The sequence below is a fragment of the Leuresthes tenuis genome, unplaced genomic scaffold (genome assembly GCF_036924035.1).
Source record: "Leuresthes tenuis unplaced genomic scaffold, fLeuTen1.0.hap1 SCAF_7, whole genome shotgun sequence".
Lineage (NCBI taxonomy): Eukaryota > Metazoa > Chordata > Actinopteri > Atheriniformes > Atherinopsidae > Leuresthes > Leuresthes tenuis.
This window is the reverse complement of record NW_027325361.1, coordinates 2,869,744-2,889,794: the sequence shown is the minus strand read 5'-3', so window position 1 is coordinate 2,889,794 and position 20,051 is coordinate 2,869,744. Positions and strand designations below refer to the sequence as shown.

General features: G+C 44.9%; 3 protein-coding genes across 5 annotated transcripts in view; 1 reads left to right on the top strand and 2 right to left on the bottom strand.

The window, feature by feature from the left end:
• pycr3 (pyrroline-5-carboxylate reductase 3) overlaps positions 1-20,051 on the top strand; it is a 404,375-nt gene that overhangs the window by 348,824 nt on the left and 35,500 nt on the right. The gene's annotated exons all lie outside the window — the stretch shown is intronic.
• apc2 (APC regulator of WNT signaling pathway 2) overlaps positions 1-20,051 on the bottom strand; it is a 44,477-nt gene that overhangs the window by 14,830 nt on the left and 9,596 nt on the right. For 2 of the 3 annotated variants that reach the window (XM_072388904.1, XM_072388903.1), the window contains 7 exons: positions 15,614-15,778; positions 14,898-14,988; positions 12,846-13,218; positions 12,449-12,557; positions 10,560-10,673; positions 8,710-8,784; positions 254-349 (listed from right to left, as the gene is read on the bottom strand). In XM_072388904.1, the coding sequence (XP_072245005.1) occupies positions 254-349; positions 8,710-8,784; positions 10,560-10,673; positions 12,449-12,557; positions 12,846-13,218; positions 14,898-14,988; positions 15,614-15,754 (999 nt within the window). In that variant the 5' untranslated portion in view covers positions 15,755-15,778. The remainder of the gene's footprint in view (positions 1-253; positions 350-8,709; positions 8,785-10,559; positions 10,674-12,448; positions 12,558-12,845; positions 13,219-14,897; positions 14,989-15,613; positions 15,779-20,051) is intronic. The other variant, XM_072388905.1, reaches the window with a different exon arrangement.
• The window catches only part of LOC140311517 (tripartite motif-containing protein 16-like), a 252,966-nt gene continuing 239,797 nt past the window's right edge, over positions 6,883-20,051 (bottom strand). The window contains exon 2 of the mRNA XM_072388907.1: positions 6,883-7,269. Within this exon, the coding sequence (XP_072245008.1) occupies positions 7,242-7,269 (28 nt within the window). The 3' untranslated portion in view covers positions 6,883-7,241. The remainder of the gene's footprint in view (positions 7,270-20,051) is intronic.

The following is a 20,051-nucleotide window of genomic DNA, read 5'->3' as shown; positions in this document are numbered from 1 at the left end:
TTTAAAAGCATCTGCTTGTGACTTAACCTCAATAAATTAGATTATCTGAAGCACAGAACTCTTAAAATATTGTTTCTTGTAAAGTGCTGAACAGAGAAACTCAGACAGGGTGTTAAACTCCTGATTTGCATGTGAATCCTATTTAATTCGGCTGAAATGGGACATTTGGTGTTTTTTGGATCTTTGACCTCTTCCTTTGGTCTTTATGAGTTTTAGAAGTTAAATTCTGCATCTTTAGAGCGTCTGAAGATACCTTGCTGCCTCCATCTGCTGCTTCTGTTCCCGCTGCAGCTGACGACGAGCTGCTGTTCTCTGGCTCTCCAGCAGGGGGCTTCTCGGCTCCAGAAAGCTGCGCACAGAGAAGAAGAAGAGTCTTTGACCCAGATGCATTCCTGCTGGAATCCCTGTATTGTGATTTGTTTGTGTGGAGGCTCCATCATTCAGGGTGGTTCTGAAGAGGCTGCTGCTCTATTTCAGGCTGTAATTAAACCTCCAGCAGTGAGGCTACATCTCTGTTTATTGTTATGAGGCTTAATTACACAGAATAAGAAGTAGATTAGATTAAAGCAATTCCAAGTTTAGATTCTTTTATTCTTCTTTTTGCAACCTTTTTCATTATTTACAGTAAATTTATGCCTGCTGCTCTTTTAAAAACAGGCAGGCAGAGTTTAATCATCCAGATCTTTGTTAGGATGAACAACAAAAGCCGTAAAAGGTCCATTTTACTGCCTGCTTGCTAATCCTGACACACATTTTTTTTTCTCTGATCTTTGTGAGGACCCTTATTGATGTGATGTAATCCAACACACACACAGGGCTTCATTTGGATTCACAGCCTGCAATCCTCAGAGACTCATATCAAAGCTTTGCCCCCCTCTCCTCCATCCCATCGCCATAGCAACGCCTCGGGGTGTGATGTGAGTGCGAGAGACTGTCTGCAGACAAAAAGCCGTGCGTGTGTTCTGCATTTTTCCCTCCTGTTCACAAAGGAAACCTGAATTCTTGCCGTCGTCCTTTAGGACAGACTGAACCTCTGGCTCCGATCCAAACCTCCTCCATTAAGCACGAGCATTTCAACAAAATGGATGCCAGCGAGCAGCCGCAGCCCCGATCAGCTCAGTTTGGACCCTCAGATTCCTACACGTTAAATCTAAATCACGTTGCTGGCTTTAAATCAAGCCCCTCGTACATAAATCTAAGAAACAACAAGCGCTGACTCATGTTTTTAGATGTTTTTGATGTTTTTATGTGTCCTATGACCAGTGATTTCTGCTCTGAATCTGTAGAACACCCACCGACCGTCCCAGAAAAGACGGCTCGTTTGACGGCTGAAACATCAGAGGAACCAGTCCAGACTGCATGTGAGGTGGGGCTGAACAGCTGCTTTGGACTTGCTGTTAGGAACTGATTAAATAAGGAGCAAAGTGGAGAAAAATACAGGCTGGGACTGGGCCCAGTTGGTAGCTGCTAGCAGCCACTTACTCCAGCAGGAAGGGTCCCTGTTGCTGGTAAAATACACCAGATATCTGGTCAATGATGGACAGATTTGAAGCTCTTCTCTCATGAAGATGAAGAAGAAAAATTAGGTTTTTTTCTGGAACTGTAACAGGAAAGAATGTGTGGCTGCTTCCTATCGTGTGAAACTCGTAGGTCGTGAACCTTCAGGATTAGGTTTGCTTATAAGTTGAGTTTTAGTTCAATAAAAGTCAAATGTGGCACACGTTTTAATGCAGCTTGCATTGGCTGATTCCACAGAAACTTCACCTGCTGAGCTGTTGTCATCACAACCCTCCAACATGACATGAAATCTGTGGGATTTAATCATGTTGCAAAACAGTGCCACCGTCAGGACAAACTGTGAATTACAAGCTTCTCTGCAACGTTCATCCTGCAAAGCAGAATAAAATTAAACATCTTTGATCTTTTACCCTTTTTCTCACACTTTTATAATCCTGTCCTGTTGGAACTAATTTCTTCTTCTCATTTTAACTTTGTGGAAAGGCCCTTTTTTTGTTTTGAATAAGCTGTGATCGGGATGAGTTCAGATCCATTTATCCACACTGCTGTGTTGTGGAGGCAGAGATCTTTAAACCAGGACAGACACTGAATCACTGAAGAGGAGGAGGTTTGTTCTGCTCTAATTTGGGTCAAACTAAAGCAAAAGTAACCCTTTAAGGAGGCAAATATGTCTCCTTGTTATTCCCAGAGGGAGGCAGAGCAGAGAAAAGAAAGACCAATTCGCCGTCTTTATGTCGGACACTCTGCTCCATGCCAGCTCTGCAGCCTGGCAACAACCAATCACAGAGCAGCTCTGTTCAACCAGAAGATGAAGCCTAATGGATGGAGACAGAAAAGGAGCAGATCTGGGCTCCTAAAATCTGATTAAAGACACAGAACGAGCGCAGGTTTTTCACTGATTGAGCTAAAACTGTTAAAAAATGTAAATGAGCTCAAAGTGAAGTCTTCAAAATGGTTATTTCAGCGGGTTAAGAAGAGTTGAATTTAATCTTTTTCATCACATTAAACGTTTATCTTGTTGCACTTTCTCTCTTTTTTTTTAATTGTAGGAGCAAACAAACTTTTATTAGAATAATTTCCGCCATAATGTCTCTTTGCTTCCCCACTTATAGCCTTTAGTGTTTGATAGACTAATCAGACTTTAGTTTATTTCCATGTGTTTCATCAGACAGAGTCCAGCTCCACACATTCTGCAGGTGTTCGCTGGCCGGTTGCATTCAGCATGCAGAAGGTGTTGGTTCTGTTCAGGGCACAAAGCAGAAGTGCTGCTCCCTGCAGCCAATCATGCCCTGAAATATGGAGCCAAACTAGTCAAACCAGAAAGTTTCGTCACAGAGAGACACTCAGATTCCAGCTCTGACGTCTGATTTCTGGAGTCCCGATCTGTTGGCTTTCAGCTCGTTTTTTAGGCGAAGGATGAAGAAAAGAGAAGACTGAAGCGCCTGTGAGTATCTGAGCTTAACTCTGAACAAGCCTGAACACGAGCAGACAGGTTTACTCACACACTTCCTCACTTTAAAGGTTATTATTCCGTGTTGAGAGTCAGATGGACTGAGTTCACATGGATTGAGAAGTTAGAGAACTTACCGCTTTCAGCTAATGAGTCTGACATATAAACACCAGCTGATTCTTCTCAGGATAGGAACTCACACCCTGACAAATACTCTGGGTTTCTGATGAAGGAAGGACTAAAAGATCTTAAATCTGAATCTCGGACCAACATTCAAAGGCAGGAATCTGTGGAGAATTAAATGTATTCCCATTTCTCTCATGTTGACAGAACAAATCATCTTGTTCTTCAGTGATTTGTGGTCACAGGGAGGAGCCGAATGTTCATAATCCAGAGCTGCAGACCAGGCTTCAGCACAGTCCAGGTGATCCCACCTCCTCCCACTCTCACTGGGAAATGCATTCCCAGACTAGATGGGATATAAGATGCAACCGGGGAGAGTTTCAGGATGAACAACATCCCAAAACACTCACAATTAGACCAAATGTGGATTAATGCACCACTTAAAATAATCCCTCAGATACATCATGTCCTCCTGTTTGCTTCGAGCTGCAGTCAGACGATATGTGCAGCATTCATCGAGCTCGGAGAGCAGCGCCCTGAGCCTGTTTATGGAGCACCTTCCTGTCAATAACATCACTAATTACTAACTAACTAATGTTTCTGATTGTACAGGTGAAGCTAAACAAGACGCCACAGTAAAAAACACGAGTTTTAACCAATGAAAGAAGCCAAAATGAGTCATGAAAACTGCAGCGAGGAGCCTGAAAAGCAGGAGGAAGCACGCGACCCAGAGGACCGCAACAATAAAGATGTGAAAGTGAAAGAGTTTCAGTCAGAGAAACGGACGATCAGCCCGCTGACGCTGCTCAAAGAGGACCTCAGCCAGTTTAAAGAGGAAGTGATGAAAGTGTTTAAGGACAAGGACACGAATCCCAGAACCAGCCAGTCAGGAGACAAACCGATCAACCCTCTGACGCTGCTCAAAGAGGACTTCAATCATTTCAAAGAGGACCTCTCCAGCGTTTTCAAGATCGGTCTTTCAAAGGAAAGAGACAACAAAGAGGTTGCTGCGAAGGAGGACTCCTGCAACACCTCAACCGCAAGAACCGCCAAACCTGAGAGAGCCGAGGAGCCTTTAAGGAGCCCGTTCAGAGGAGACCAAAGTGCCCCAAAGAGAGCCGAGGAGCCTTTAAGGAGCCCGTTCAGAGGAGACCAAAGTGCCCCAAAGAGAGCCGAGGAGCCTTTAAGGAGCCCGTTCAGAGGAGACCAAACTGCCCCAAAGAGAGCCGAGGAGCCTTTAAGGAGCCCGTTCAGAGGAGACCAAAGTGCCTTAAAGACGTCCCAAAGTGCCCCAAAGAGAGCCGAGGAGCCTTTAAGGAGCCCGTTCAGAGGAGACCAAAGTGCCCCAAAGAGAGCCGAGGAGCCTTTAAGGAGCCCGTTCAGAGGAGACCAAAGTGCCTTAAAGACGTCCCAAAGCGCCCCAAAGAGAGCCGAGGAGCCTTTAAGGAGCCCGTTCAGAGGAGACCAAAGTGCTTTAAAGACGTCCCAAAGTGCCCCAAAGAGAGCCGAGGAGCCTTTAAGGAGCCCGTTCAGAGGAGACCAAAGTGCCTTAAAGACGTCCCAAAGTGCCCCAAAGAGAGCCGAGGAGCCTTTAAGGAGCCCGTTCAGAGGAGACCAAAGTGCCCCAAAGAGAGCCGAGGAGCCTTTAAGGAGCCCGTTCAGAGGAGACCAAAGTGCCTTAAAGACGTCCCAAAGCGCCCCAAAGAGAGCCGAGGAGCCTTTAAGGAGCCCGTTCAGAGGAGACCAAAGTGCCCCAAAGAGAGCCGAGGAGCCTTTAAGGAGCCCGTTCAGAGGAGACCAAAGTGCCTTAAAGACGTCCCAAAGTGCCCCAAAGAGAGCCGAGGAGCCTTTAAGGAGCCCGTTCAGAGGAGACCAAAGTGCCCCAAAGAGAGCCGAGGAGCCTTTAAGGAGCCCGTTCAGAGGAGACCAAAGTGCCTTAAAGACGTCCCAAAGCGCCCCAAAGAGAGCCGAGGAGCCTTTAAGGAGCCCGTTCAGAGGAGACCAAAGTGCCCCAAAGAGAGCCGAGGAGCCTTTAAGGAGCCCGTTCAGAGGAGACCAAAGTGCCCCAAAGAGAGCCGAGGAGCCTTTAAGGAGCCCGTTCAGAGGAGACCAAAGTGCCTTAAAGACGTCCCAAAGCGCCCCAAAGAGAGCCGAGGAGGCAGAGAATGATTTCAGAGAAGTAAACCAAGAAATGGACAACAGGGACAACAGGGGGGATGGACCAGAGCTGGAGCTGGATGCTTCTGAGGAGAACACCGAGTGGAAGAGGATCGCTGAGAAGCAACAAAGCCAGAGCACAGGTACCGGTCAGAATCCCACACTTCAGTGATCCAACCGAGCATCAAAGCTAACATAAAGCCGTAGATGTGTTTCTTAAGCTTTCTGTTTGATTTGAAGCAGAATTTCATGGGTTCAGCGCCTGTTTGTCTGCGGCTGAACCAAAACGTGAGCCTGAACACCGGAGGGAAGAGTCCCCTGTGGGGTCCAGAGAGGCTCCACCGTCCTCTGGGATCGTCTTACTGAGTCTGAGAGACGACCTGAGGTGGGTCCAAGCGGTTTAGGCACGAAGTCTGCAGCCAGACGGGAAGGAAAAGCAACATTTATGCAAACTTTTCTAATTTTCCCATTTGTTCTTGCAGGAATCGGTCAGCAGGAGATCTTTGGTCGCTGAAAAACTGTAAGATCACACGGATTTTACTCTGTTTCCTCTGTTTCTTGAATAACGGTGTCAGAGTTTTATGATCAGTGGCTCTGGGCTGCATACTTTATCAAACCGTCACCATAGTTACCAAAGTTCGAAGTTTTAAGAGGCTTTATTTCAACATTTCCACACGACTTTAGCTTCTTTATCACGTATCATAACTACGATGACATACAAATCTAAATCTAAGCACTCGACTGCAGCCTCAGACAGTAAAAGAAAATTTATTCTGAGCATATTTGCATCATTTATTTCATGTTAAATAACTAAATAAATACTGGATAATCATTTTCTTTTCTCCTGTTTGAGTAATACAGAAGCATGATTCATTAAATTACAGTTATTTACTTAAAGTCTATCGGATAAAACAATTATTGATTAAAGAATAATTTAAAATAACTTGATAAAAGCAGCTTTAAGGTACCGAACTCAGGCAGCTCAGCAACTATTTTATCTGCTCAAATCACATCGAAAAGGGAGAAAACCAGGAAATGTTTTAACTTCAATCGATGGCTCTTGTTTTACCAACAGTCGCCTCCTATCTGACCTTTGACCCCGACACGGCTAACTCAGAGCTTCACCTGTCCGAAGGCAACAGGCGGGCGACTCGCACCTGGGAGGAGTATCGAACCTCGGAGCACACGGAGCGGTTCAGGCGCTGCCCGCAGGTTCTGTGCAGGGAGGGGCTGCTGGACTCCGTGTACTGGGAGGTGGTTTGGTACCGCGGCGCCGACATCGGCGTCACCTACAACAGCATCTCCAGAGATGGGGACGCGCAGAGCTGCCTGCTGGGACACAACGATCAGTCCTGGAGTCTGGAGTGCTCAGAGGGAGGCTACACGCCGTGCCACAACGGGAAGAGGTTCAAGTCCGCGGCGCCCAAACCCTTCACCCACAGGGTCGGGGTCTACCTCAACTGGCCTGCTGGCTCTCTCTCCTTCTACGGCGTCTCTGAGGACGAAATGGTGCACCTGCACACCTTCACCTCCACCTTTACTCAGCCGCTGTACCCGGGCTTCTGGGTGTGGGCCTACGATGGCTCGGTGGCGCTGTGTCAGGTGGAGCTGGGCTGGGAGCGGCTGCTGCAGTGATGGCAGCAGAGCAGACTCCTTCCTCTCCTTCTATACAGCAGCTGAAATGGACTGAAACCGTCAAACCTACTGTCCATGTGAGGAGATGTTAAATTCTGTGAAAACGCCTGATTCAGGGACATTTTTATGAAGGTGCTTTAACAGGGATTCAATGCTCTGAATGAGCTCTTTAATGTTTATGCTTAATAATCATTAAATATTGTAAATGTTTGTAACTCGTAATTATCACGATATTTATCTTCTGTCTGATAGATTCCGGCTTATGCCCCAGTTTGTGCTGTAAAACAAAGAGAAAAAGGACTTAAAAAGGCTTAAAAAGAGGCCAGAAATCCTAATCTTCAGTGGATCCCTCAAACCATTAAAGGGGAACTCCAGTATTTTTAAACCTGGACCTTATTTCTGGCATGAAATACGTTCATCTGCTCACCGAGAACAGTTTGGTGAAAGTCGGCGTCCTTCGGAAGATATTTAGATAACTGGAGATCCATATAACGGAGTGAACGGGGCTTAGAGGATGCAGCCTCTAAATAAGGCATTATCTGTCTTTATTTCACCAATACTTTAAGAAGAATGAATGAATGAACGTGTGCTATAGCTCTGTTAGCTCATAGCTGCTGTTATGTGGCTACTTGCAGCTACAGGAGAGCTAACGGAGGGATTTCTACACAGGCACTCTACTGGGACCACTTCATCCACACGCCCCCCTGCAGCACAGTTTATTTACTCCGGTAAGAACGTCCATCTTACTCAAAGTCGTCGTTCACGTCGTCAAAATCTGATAAATATCCTGCCATGTTGCACAAAACTATCAGCAGCAAACTCTGTGTGAAGTTAGCCGACTGTCACAGAGCACGGAGTGAATAAACTGTGCTGCAGGGGGGCGTGTGGATGAAGTGGTCCCAGTAGAGTGCCTGTGTAGAAATCCCTCCGTTAGCTCTCCTATAGCTGCAAGTAGCCACATAACAGCAGCTATGAGCTAACAGAGCTATAGCACACGTTCATTCATTCATTCTTCTTAAAGTATTGGTGAAATAAAGACAGATAATGCCTTATTTAGAGGCTGCATCCTCTAAGCCCCGTTCACTCCGTTATATGGATCTCCAGTTATCTAAATATCTTCAGAAGGACGCAGACTTTCACCAAACTGTTCTCTGTGAGTAGATGAAGGTATTTAATGCCAGAAATAAGGTTTAAAAATACCGGAGTTCCCCTTTAAGTGTCTCCTGCCCTTTAAATCGAACATAGATAAAGGAGGAACAGAGTCTTTCGACATGACAACGATTTGAAGCTGAACTCAGTTAAATAACATTAGTAAAGTCGAGAAGAGCTTTCTGATTATTCAGTGTAACTACTTTAATGTATCATCCTCCAGTTTCTCTCTCCTCGAGTCGCCCTGAGATCACCGACTTTAAGTTATTTCCTTTCAGCAGAGCTGGTGATAACGAGCAGGAATTTCCTTCCTCATTCATTTGCCCGACAACAGCAACAGAGGATTACGAGATCTGTTTTAATGTGTCTCTTCTTCATTTGTTGCTGTGATGCAGTTGTTTGAAGACAAAGAGATTCAAAGGGTTTCACCTTGTTCTGCTGTTTCATTGTTGCCCCGCAGACAGAACCAGTTTCACCAGTTTCACCCAGAAATGGAAGCAGCTGCTTATCTCCTTTTTCTATCAAACAACATCAGACACCAGCCACCCAAACTGACCAATCACAGCTCCTGTTTTCTCCACATAGCATCTCTCCATCACAAATATTCTGTGAGTTCCCCGGTGGACTGAGCGTGTCTCAGCTGGACAACCCGTGTTTGCCGTTATCGTGTGTCTGACCTGGAGCTGGCTCTCCTGACTCCCGCGGACCTCCTGCAGCTCTTTTTCCAGCTGTTCCAGGCGAGCAACACGCACCTGCAACACACAGGTGGTTCAGACACGAGTCAGATGTGCCACAGTTATCCTCATTTTCTCCTCTCTTGTTGTATCATGCAGCCACACTTTGAGCAGCACAACACTGAACCTGCAGCACAAGGGCGTAACCATGGTTTAGACATTGGGGGGGTCCAAGAAAAACCAAATTGAATCTAATTAAATATCTTTTGAATAGACGTCTTTTTAAACTTAATCTTAAAAGCAAAGAGGTTGTCATCTGCATCCTGACAGAAAAAAGAAGCCTGAAAACTAAAACTTCCCTTTCTGGGCCTGGAAATTCTGGGAACCACAAGCAGGCCTCCACTCTGCGAGCCAAGTGTCCTCGTGGGCTGATAGGGAAACAGTCAGATCTTTCAGATATAATGGAGCTTGGCCATTTAAGGCTTTGTGCACCATAAGAAGAATTCTAAAATCTGTTCTAAATTTTACTGCGAGCCAACGTAAAGAGGCTGAAACAGGAAATGATCTGCCTTGGGGTTCCTGACGGTAGCTCTGGGAGCCAAGGTAATGCCACCCAGAGTATACATTTGGTTGGATGGTGAATGTCTGATGTTTTTGGGCCAAAAAATGAAGAGCTCAGAAAGTTACGGGTCATTCGGGTCTTTAAGACGAGCCTCTAAGTTCAGTATGGGTTTCCTTCACAGATAGAGCTGGGTGTCATCCCATGTCATGGATCCTGGTGAAATATATATATATATGCAAGGGCGTAACCATGGTTTAGACATTGGGGGGGTCCAAGAAAAACTAAATTGTTGAGTGCATTATCTACAATTCTTTATTTATATATGAAAAATTGGACATTTAGAACATAGTTTAGAGGACTACATTGACCATGTAAGTTCACATCTAAAGGAATGGTGTAATTTCTCCGAGACAGTGACTGCCCCCCCACTTTGTTTTGGTTAGTTGCTTACTGTTTACTGACCTTAAACACACCTACCAATTACAATTATGCTCTTCCAGTAGTTCTGTAGCAAATAGGACAGCTTCCAATGGAAAACGACCAAATACCCAAAGCATGTTTATGGAAATATTTTAATAAGGACAACTAATGATGTAACAAATTACAGACTTTTCCTTTAACAAAAAATGTGCCGAGGACTTTTAAGTCCAGGTTCATTTCTATTGTGTCAATGTCTCAAAATGTGCATTAACAATGAAAAGTCTAATAGTCTAATGTTATTTTTGTTTTAAGTTATTTTATTTTGAAAGGGAGCGGAAGTTTATTTTGTTGATTCTGTGTTGGATTTCCTGTTCTGGTACAATCTGCTCTGTTGAGCAGCGGCTCCGTCAAAAGTAGAAGTCCAACGTAAAGATACGGAGAGCCGCTGCTGAGACGGCGGCGCGCCCGTTACGTTCCCATGGTAACACACGCAAGCGCGCCCGGTGGGTCACTCTCATTGGCTAGAGTGTTAGCGATCACCAACGGCGACCGCGGCGCAGCCGTTACGTTCCCATGGTAACACACGGAAATAAAGTGAAAATAAATAAGACATAACAAGAGACCGATCCCTTGACAGGGTTCATAAAAGGAGAACATGCATTTTACATATTTTCTTCTGTATATTGGGGGGGACAGGTTGGTATTTTCTCAATATTGGGGGGGGACACAACCCCCCCAAAGAATGCGTGGTTACGCCATAGCTGCAGCATCAGGGTAAAGTCTGCGACTGAAACACAGCTGTGAGGCGTTTTTATTTAAAGATGTGAAGAATGGAACTAAATGTCCGGTCAGCGGCAGCCGGTGGTCTCACCTGCGTCCTCTGCACCATCTCATTGCTGGTGCCGAAACGTTCCTCCATCACGGACCGAACCTGCTGAACTTCGAACTCCAGCTGCTGCCGGATGAGATCCATCTGCAGAGAAAACTGCAGCACACAGAGGTCGGAGGTCAGCCTGAGGCGGTCACCACTGAGGCGTGTAAAAGAGATGAGATGCAGACAAAAGCCACGCTTATATAACAGCAAAGAGCTGCTTTTTGGAGCTCGAGCTTCTTTTATGTCCAATACTTCCAGTTTAGAGCCAAAGAAATAACAGAAATACGCATCAGACACGTTTTAATTCACTGGTTTGAAGTAAATAAATGTATTTCTCTCAGCTATAAATGTTTGTTGGGATCCTTCTTGGCCATGTTTACTCTCTGGAAGCAGAACAGGTGAGAAATGATTTGTTCCCATCTGTCCAACTGAGTATTAAGTCTTTTTTTAGCTAAATCTCAAGCTATCGGGGTTCCATTCGGTAACCAAGAAAATCTGAAGCGATGTTTCCATTGAGTATAAGTTAGGGTGCATCGTGTCGACGGATGGTGGGAGTCTAGGCTACGTTTCTAGCTGTAATTCAGCAGAAGAAGTAGCTGTCCTATGTGGAAACAAAACTCGAGGTGAGAGCTCTTCCTCTGGAATCTCTTTAATTTCTGGGAATATCTGGGATATTATCGGTCAGTCACAGAGTTTATTGTTTATTGTACAGCTGGTCGAGGAATACGATCATTTAAAGGGGAACTCCTGTATTTTTAAACTTAGACCTTATTTCTGGCATGAAATACATTCATCTACTCACGATGCAGCCTCTAAATAAGGCATTATCTGTCTTTATTTCACCAATACCTTAAGAAGAATGAATGAATGAACGTGTGCTATAGCTCTGTTAGCTCATAGCTGCTGTGTTGTTGTTATTGGCGGCTATCGGGGGGCTTATAGAGGGATTTCTACACACTCGGCTACTGGGATGATGTCATCGATGCCCCCCTGGAGCACAGTTTATGATAATGCCTTATTTAGAGGCTGCATCCTCTAAGCCCATCCATATAACGGAGTGAACGGGGTTTAGACGATGCAGCCTCTAAATAAGGCATTATCTGTCTTTATTTCCCCAATACTTTAAGAAGAATGAATGAATGAACGTGTGCTATAGCTCTGTTAGCTCATAGCTGCTGTTATGTGGCTACTTGCAGCTAAAGGAGAGCTAACGGAGGGATTTCTACACAGGCACTCTACTGGGACCACTTCATCCACACGCCCCCCTGCAGCACAGTTTATTCACTCCGTGCTCTGTGACAGTCGGCTAACTTCACACAGAGTTTGCTGCTGATAGTTTTGTGCAACATGGCAGGATATTTATCAGATTTTGACGACTTTGAGTAAGATGGACGTTCTTACCGGAGTAAATAAACTGTGCTGCAGGGGGGGGGGGCGTCGATGACATCATCCCAGCAGACGAGTGTGTAGAAAGCCTCTATAAGCCCCCCGATAGCCGCCAATAACAACAACACAGCAGCTATGAGCTAACAGCAGCTATGAGCTAACAGAGCTATAGCACACGTTCATTCATTCATTCTTCTTAAAGTATTGGTGAAATAAAGACAGATAATGCCTTATTTAGAGGCTGCATCCTCTAAGCCCCGTTCACTCCGTTATATGGATCTCCAGTTATCTAAATATCTTCAGAAGGACGCCGACTTTCACCAAACTGTTCTTGGTGAGCAGATGAACGTATTTCATGCCAGAAATAAGGTTTAAAAATACCGGAGTTCCCCTTTAAGATATTTTAAAACGAAATCATGAAAATAAAACATGTTGATAATGTCACACATGTTGAGTCTCACTTCTGGACATTCACACATGAAGCCGTTTGTTCGTCTCACCGTGTCGATGCGCGGCAGCTGGGCGAGTTTCTGGGACAGCGCCTCCAGCTGGCTGAAGTACCAGCAGCGCTCCCGCTCCTCCCGGTCGATCTCCCCCAGCAGGAGGTTCCTGCAGATGTTCAGATCTCTCTGTTAACAGCTGCATTCAGTAAAAAAACAGTCCTCTGAACTCCTGATCAGCTCATCAGCACCAGGCCTAAATGTTTTATCACTGGACTCACACAGTCTACACCATTCCTGCTTTACTTTAAGTCTCTTCACAGTGGTTTTGCACCTCTGTGACGTTTCCCTGTTGGACGTTTGGTGGATTACGGTCGTTCTGTGTGTCCTCCTGGTCGGTTCTTTGGGTTTTCACTTCAAACAGAAGCCCTGATCCCGACCTGGTGTACATGCTCACCTTTCTTTGTACAGCTCCTCCAGGTGATAGTCGCTCAGCCGTCCATCTGCTCCGCTGATCACAGCTGTCTTGGGTGGGGCTCCGTCCAGGAAGTGGTGTGGCAGCATGATTGAGGCGGCGGTCGCCTCCCCACAAGACGCCATGCTCTGACGGGACGCCGCACGGAGTGGGCTCCTGGCTCTGCTCACCGCCGCCACAGAGGAGGAGGAGGAACAGGAGGACTGAGGCAGAGCCAGACGATCGTCCAGCTCCACACCTGGAACTGCCCCTGAGACACCCGTGAGCCCCGGCCCTCCCAGACCGGCTGTCAGCAGTCTCAGGTTGTGAGGTTGGTGCTTGAGTTCGTAGTAGTTGGTGAGGTCCATGTGGAGCTCTGAGGGAGGAGGAGGGCGAGTTATCGGTTTCTATGAGTTGTGTTTCTGCATTCTTTCATTCAAAGACTTTCTCCTTTGACCTGTGAATCCTACCGGCTAAACATTTCAGGTATTTGACACGATTTTGTTTACGTGAAATAGCCATCAGCACTTCAAGCTCTCCCTGTGACGAGCTTTGGGTGAAATATGCTCCATAAAAGCATCATGCCCTGTGACCTGTGACCTAAAATGTCTCCAAGCAAAACTGAAAATCGGTCCAAACTCTGAATGCTGATTTTGTATTTTCGATTAAAGTCAAACACCTTTCAGCTCGGTTTTCAGTTACTTCTGCAGCCTGAAACCATGGAAACCATCTACCGAAGAACAGAGACCACAAGACAGAGCTTCAGACCTCATCGAGGTGCTGAAGTAACCGAAAAAGACTCTAAATCCCAACAAATTACTGCAAGACTCCATCATATAAACATGGAATTATTTGTAGCTTCAGTTTGTATCTTCAAACATCTTGAACATGAGTTCAGTCTATCTGATGATTCTTATGGACACATTCAAGCTTTTTCCTTGTTTTGCTTTCCATAAATCTCCCTCCACCGGAGTAATTTCTTTTCATTCTTTTCGATTTTCATGCTGAACTTAGTCTGAAAGTTATGTTTTTATGGCATCTACAGTAAATTTTACGGGGAAAAGTTTCCATTTTAAAACAGTTTGCAGCGTGTTCAGAGCAAAAAAGGTCTTCTAAACTTCACATTAGATTACTTCTGGGCATAATGCTGCATACTATGGCGCCACATATTGTCAGTCTGTCAAAAACAAGCAGCCTGACTTCAGAAGTTTATAAGATTCAGACAAGAGAACACAAAAACACCTTCAGGTAATACAAAACAGTCGAGGATCTTGTTAAAAGATGAAGGAAATACTGCAAAACTGTGCACGCATTTCATATAAAGCATTTATTGCTGTTTGGTCTTTGAATGCCAGGAATCTGGAAGCCTTTTGAGTCACCTTTAAAACCCAACATTTAGCTCCACATTAAGCCTAAATTAGAAATAAAACCACAGATCTTCGTCTGCCATCCGGATACGTTTGGTTGCAGTGATTTTAGCTGCTTTTAAACATGTTGCTTGAATTATATTCTTGTTTGTTTCATTTGATTGATGTCAAAAGAACACAGCTGCTGCTTTTAATCTCAGTTCTACTCAATTAGATTCTAGTCCAGATAATCTAATTGACATTAATCGGATGCTAATGAGTCTCCGCCTGCTGTGGCCAATCAGGTTAGCTAATTGAATCGGTTCCTATTTGTGTAAATGACAACTGGTCCCAGAGGACGCTGCAACCACTCAGCATCACGTGGAAACAGCTGGGACAGACTGCAGAGGAGTGTTTCAGTAATTTTAGGGCAGTCTTTTGGTTTCTCAGCTGAAGAGGTTCAGGGCAAAGGTCACAACATGCGACAACAACGTAAGACAAATGGCTAAAAAACAGTCAAAAAGTCTCAGATTCTCTTTGCAAAACCTAACAAAAACAGTGTCTTAGTCATGAAAGAACTGCCTGCTCCATGTGTGCAGTTTGAGCTCTGCAGCATGCACCAACAAACAGCAGCTGGGAGTAAACACATCTCCTAAATGAAGCAGAAATGCACCACACTTAGCATGAAAACAGTCACACAGAAGCAGACCTTTGAGCTGGTGCAGCACGTCGCTCCTCCCGGACGAGGCCAGGGTTCCTGCCTCCTGCTCCAGTTTACTCTGCAGTTGCTTCAACACCTCCTGCATCCAAGAAGAACATCCTGGTGAGCCTCTGGTGAAGCTAAGTTTGGTTCCCCTTCAGATAAACAGCAGATCCAAGCAGAAACCAAACAGCTGCTGCACCTGCTGCAGGTGGGTTCTGTGCAGATGTGGGCTGCAGCTGGATGTGAGCCTCTTTCTGTCCTGATTCTGAATCTAAACCTAGCTGAGGTCAGCCAGATAATCCAGCTGTTCAGCATCTGGACACGTGACTCTGTGTGTGTGCACATGTGCCAACAGATGATGGGATTTATGCCCAGCGGGCTTTGAGTCTCTGCCGGAATTACAGCCTTTTATTGACTATTTTGCTCCCAGGAAAGCTGATTTGAGTGATGATTTCAGGGGTGAAAAGTACGATTTTTAAATCTTAATTCAGAAGCATTTGTGGGTTAATTACAATAAAAGTTTATTTTTTACCTTTTAAGACTGATAAACAGCATCTTATTTCAAAATAACCAAAAAAAACGGGGTAAATGTACAGCAGTGGTTTGTGGTAAAAGAAGATTCATGGAGATGAGTGAGTGAGTGAGGGATTCAGTGATTAACTGTGACATCAGGAGAGGCCGCAGAGCGCCGACCTGCAGCAGCTGGTCGGCGCCACACTCACCTTCATGCCGAACGTCTCCGTCTCCAGTTTGGACAAGTGGTTGGAATTGTCCTCCAGCTCCCTCCTCAGGTGGGAGTTCTCCTTCCGGAGCGCCTCCACCTGATGGGCCAGCTGGTCGTAGGAAGCCAAGGCGTTAGCCATCTTCACACTTTACAGCGCCACCTGCTGGAGAACAGACACACACACAGGAGGAGGCAGGTTTAATACAGCAAATAAGAACCAAAGCAGCGGGGGGTTCAGATTCAACACAGTGCAGGTGTAATTGTGCTGGTGCCAAACTTAAAATGACCTCTCTGCTACAGTTTTCTTATCTTTGCATTCATAAACACCAAAATAAACACGGAGTACCGGGTAGATCAGCTGAGAACCCCACGAACAGAAGCTGAAGATCTTTTCTGTCAAACTGTTTTCAAAACGAAGGCCCAGAAATACCAAATAATAGTTCATTTATGGTCTCTAAAAGCCAGTTCTTGTCCATTTAAATGTTGAAGAACTACAGGCTAATGCTAGTTGAAGGTGTTGTGCTTGCTGAGTGAACACATCTCACTGAAATGCACCGTTCTTTGCACCGAGAGGCATTTGTGTGGTTTCACATTTAAAAATGTACATAAAGACCTCGTGTTGACGTGATTTGAACTGACAGACTACCTGTGTGGGGGTCATGTGACACAAAGAGGTAGAAAGAAGTGGAACAGCTAAAGGAAGAGGGTGCAGAAACAGAAACATACAAATAAAGCAGCGTATAAAAGGGATGAAGCTCAGGCTGAAGTTCTGTGGCAGTGAGGTCGTTGGTCTGGGGTCAGAGCTGCACATGCTCAGTTTGCGCCTTAATTCTGCTCAGCTGTGACCTTCAGAGTCTGAAGGACACATTTGTTTGTGTGTTTGTGGCTGAAAACACGACAACAAACCTGCAGTGAATCTGCTTCCTGTTAGTTTTCTGATCACTTTCTGTCCCCGCGGTCAGATTTCTGCTCGGCTCAGCAGATCTGGTGTCAGTGCAGCAAATCGCTGGGGATTGTGGGAAGGAGGAGGGGGCTGCGGGTCAGATTTTACTGGACATGCTCTCCGGTTACAGACTGCAGGTGACTGATCACTCAGCGAGTGATCTGATATTTTTCTAAATAAACCCACTTACGTGTGTGAATACTGTGAATTTAACCAGTCAGGAAGCTCCAATCGATCAAGCCTCAACTGCTGAATGCTTATTTGCGCATAATTAAAGCCTCTTTGCTGTGTTTTATGCTTTTGAGGCTCTTGGAGGTCGTTTTGGAGTCATTTTCTGTGTCCTTATCATCATATTTTGCCTCTGAAATCATGTGGTTTTGTTCAGAACTGTCGGATTTTTGTGACTTTTGGTTCTTCTTGCGTCTCTGGTTTTTAATCGACATACTGACATATATTTTGATTCTTTTGTGTTTCCACTTGGTTGTTCTGCATCTTTGGGATATTTCTTCATTTTTATTCTGCTTGTTTTGTGTCTTTGAAAGTTATTTCTTTGTCATTTCTCGGAAATACGTCTTTTTTTGCTCATTTTTAAGTCTGTGTTTCAGTCTATTTTGCGTCCTTTCGGTTCTTCTTTATGTCTTTGCTTATTCTTGTGATTATTTTGAGGTGATTTTCTGTTTTACTGTGGTTATTTTCTCACCTCAACACTTTTAATAGCTATATTTAAATGTTATCGCACTGCTTCGTATTACTTTCAGATTCTGGGACCATCTGTAGTTCTATAATTTTCTCTCTTTTTTATATTTTAATCTTGTCTTTTATTATCATATAATGTTGTAATACTATTCATACTTATTGCTTGCCGCTGTGACAGAACAATTTCTTTATTTCTTTAGTTGTTTTGCATCTCTATCATTGAATCTCTGCAGTTGCTTTAAAATCTGGAAGAGATTTGTTTCTTTGCAATAAATTTCCGGTCTTATTTTAATGATTTAGTGTGCCTTTGTTGTCACAGATTTATAAATCGTTGCGGTTCCAGCATCGGGAACTCCTGAAACTGTGCTTGGTTAACATAACAAAAGTGTAACTCCATCACTGTTCCTTTGCACAACAGATGCAACAAAGCCTGAAACATTCATCTGAGCGTGGTTCAGAATAACTTAATCTGAGCACAGCTGAGGCGATAAAACCTTCATCACCAGCCTCAAACTGCACCGGGGGCTTTAAACTGTGGACAAAATCAAAGAGTTATGAAACGATCGAGCAGCTGAAAGAAATCAATTCAACCCTGAAATGACCTGCTGCGAATCAATGCTGTGATAAACACACGCAGGCATCATCCATCCATCATCTGGACTTCACACAGTCCACGAGGAACATCAGAAAGCCCACTTCTTGTGTCATTTGGCACAGCTCAGCCTTTTCTCCCTGTTTCCCTTCCTTAAGAACGGCTTCTTGACAGCCACCCTTCCATGGAGCCCATTTCTGATGAGGCTTGGGCCAACAGTAGATGGATCCGCTGAAGGTCCAGATGCATCTCTCAGGTCCTGTCAGGTCACAGCTGGATTTTTTCCTCTTTCTTAAGGACATCACTTTCAGATCCTGTTCATCTGCTGGAGATAGTTTTTTAGGCCTGACACTTCTTCTTTTGTCCTCCACTTGTCCAGTTTCCTCAAATGTTTTAAGGACACACTGCACACCATGCTGAGATATGCCAAGTTTTCAGCTAATAGCTCTTTGGGAATCACCTTGTTGCTGCAGAAATCCTATTTTCTGTCTGTCAAACTGTGTTTTCTTTGCTGTTTTTCATAGATGCAGCTAAAGAAATGGGAACAAACAATGCGTCTTTATCTCCGATGTCCACTGAAAATAAGCCCTCGGTATTACTCCACAACTTCCCAGTGGTTCATCATGTCTTCACAGAGCTTCACAGAGATGTCTCCAGCTGTTTTTTATGATTACTTTTGCTGACATTGAGCGAAAAGGTCATTTGCTCTCATATGTGTTCTCCTTATATATATGGTAATGTATTCTATGAATGCAGGTCCTCACAAGAATAGAAGTCTGAATGTGTTTTTGAAGTTCCCCTTGAGACTGCAGACCTCAGCTGGTGTGTGTGTGTGTGTGTGTGTGTGTGTGTGTGTGTGTCTTTAATGTTCCCATCAAAGACCTGGGACATATTGATGTTCCCCATTGCCATGACAACAAGCCCACATCCCTGCCCAATTACCATGGTGACACATTTAAAACGAGTGATGGCTCTTTCTGCTCTCTGCCACACACACACACTGCCGCAGTCACTGCAAAGCATTATGGGTAGAGAAGAGGAATGCGGAGCCTCCACAGAAAGACCAACGAATCAGACGGAGCGTTTATGGAGCCTGTTAACGGTACGGTTGCCATGGAAGCCACGGATGAGACGAGCGTGACCCCGATATGAGAAGACAGCGTGAAGAGATGAAACAGAAAAAAAACGCTTAAATCTAAGGCTGAGAAACGCTGATTTTTAGCATCAAAGGGAAACAATAGATCCTGAAGCAGCTAAAAAACAAACGTAGCTCAGAAATGATGCGTCACAAAGTCTGAGGCCAACGCTTCTGTCCAGCTTCAGCTGCTGCCAACAGTGGCGCTGGACAGAAGCAGAACGGTCACAGAGCCGAGAGCAACCAGCCGGTCAGACCTCATAATCAGGTCAGGAGGGAAAACACTGATCCTGAGTCAGCACATACCCAGAGAGGACGTATCGAAGGACAAATTAACTACAAACAGAAATAAAAACAACCCCGCCTTCGCCCAATGACTGCTGGGATAGGCTCCAGCCCACCTGCTACCCAATTAATGGACGGTATAGAAAATGGATGGATAGAAATAAAAACAAAAAGGAGATGACCAAAGCTAAGAGTCAGTGGGGAAATCTGCTGACAGAACAGAAGCATCACTGTAAAAATCCCTCATCCACATTGATCACGAGACAACTAACTGCCCGACTCCTTCAGCATTTTCACTGATCGTGAAGCTCAAACCAATTCAACCACTGAAAACTGTTCGGTTCATCTTCAGTCCCTATTATTGCTGCTAAAGCTAAGTTAAATGTGCTGCTTTTACAATGTAGTCCGGTGCTGCAAGGATGCAGAAAGAAAGCCAATAAACGCACCGACTTGGAGACAGACGCCATTTTCCTGCCCTTCCTCTTCCTCTTCTACTTCCCTGCCAAGATGACGCGGTTGCCCCGGTAACCAGACAGTCTCAAGGGGGAAAAGAGACGGTTGAGGAGAGAATGTGGGGGTGGAGCAGGTGATTGACACTCTTTGCTCACACATACATGAAAATGTACTTTTGAAGTAGGTTACAAACCTCAAAAATTCAACCTCAGGCAAAAAAAATATTTATGAAAACCAACACAAGAGGGTCACTCTGATTCAGGACTGAATCTTTTTACACGAATTCAGGAGAATATGCAGCAAACTTCAGTGATATCTGAGCAATTCAATCC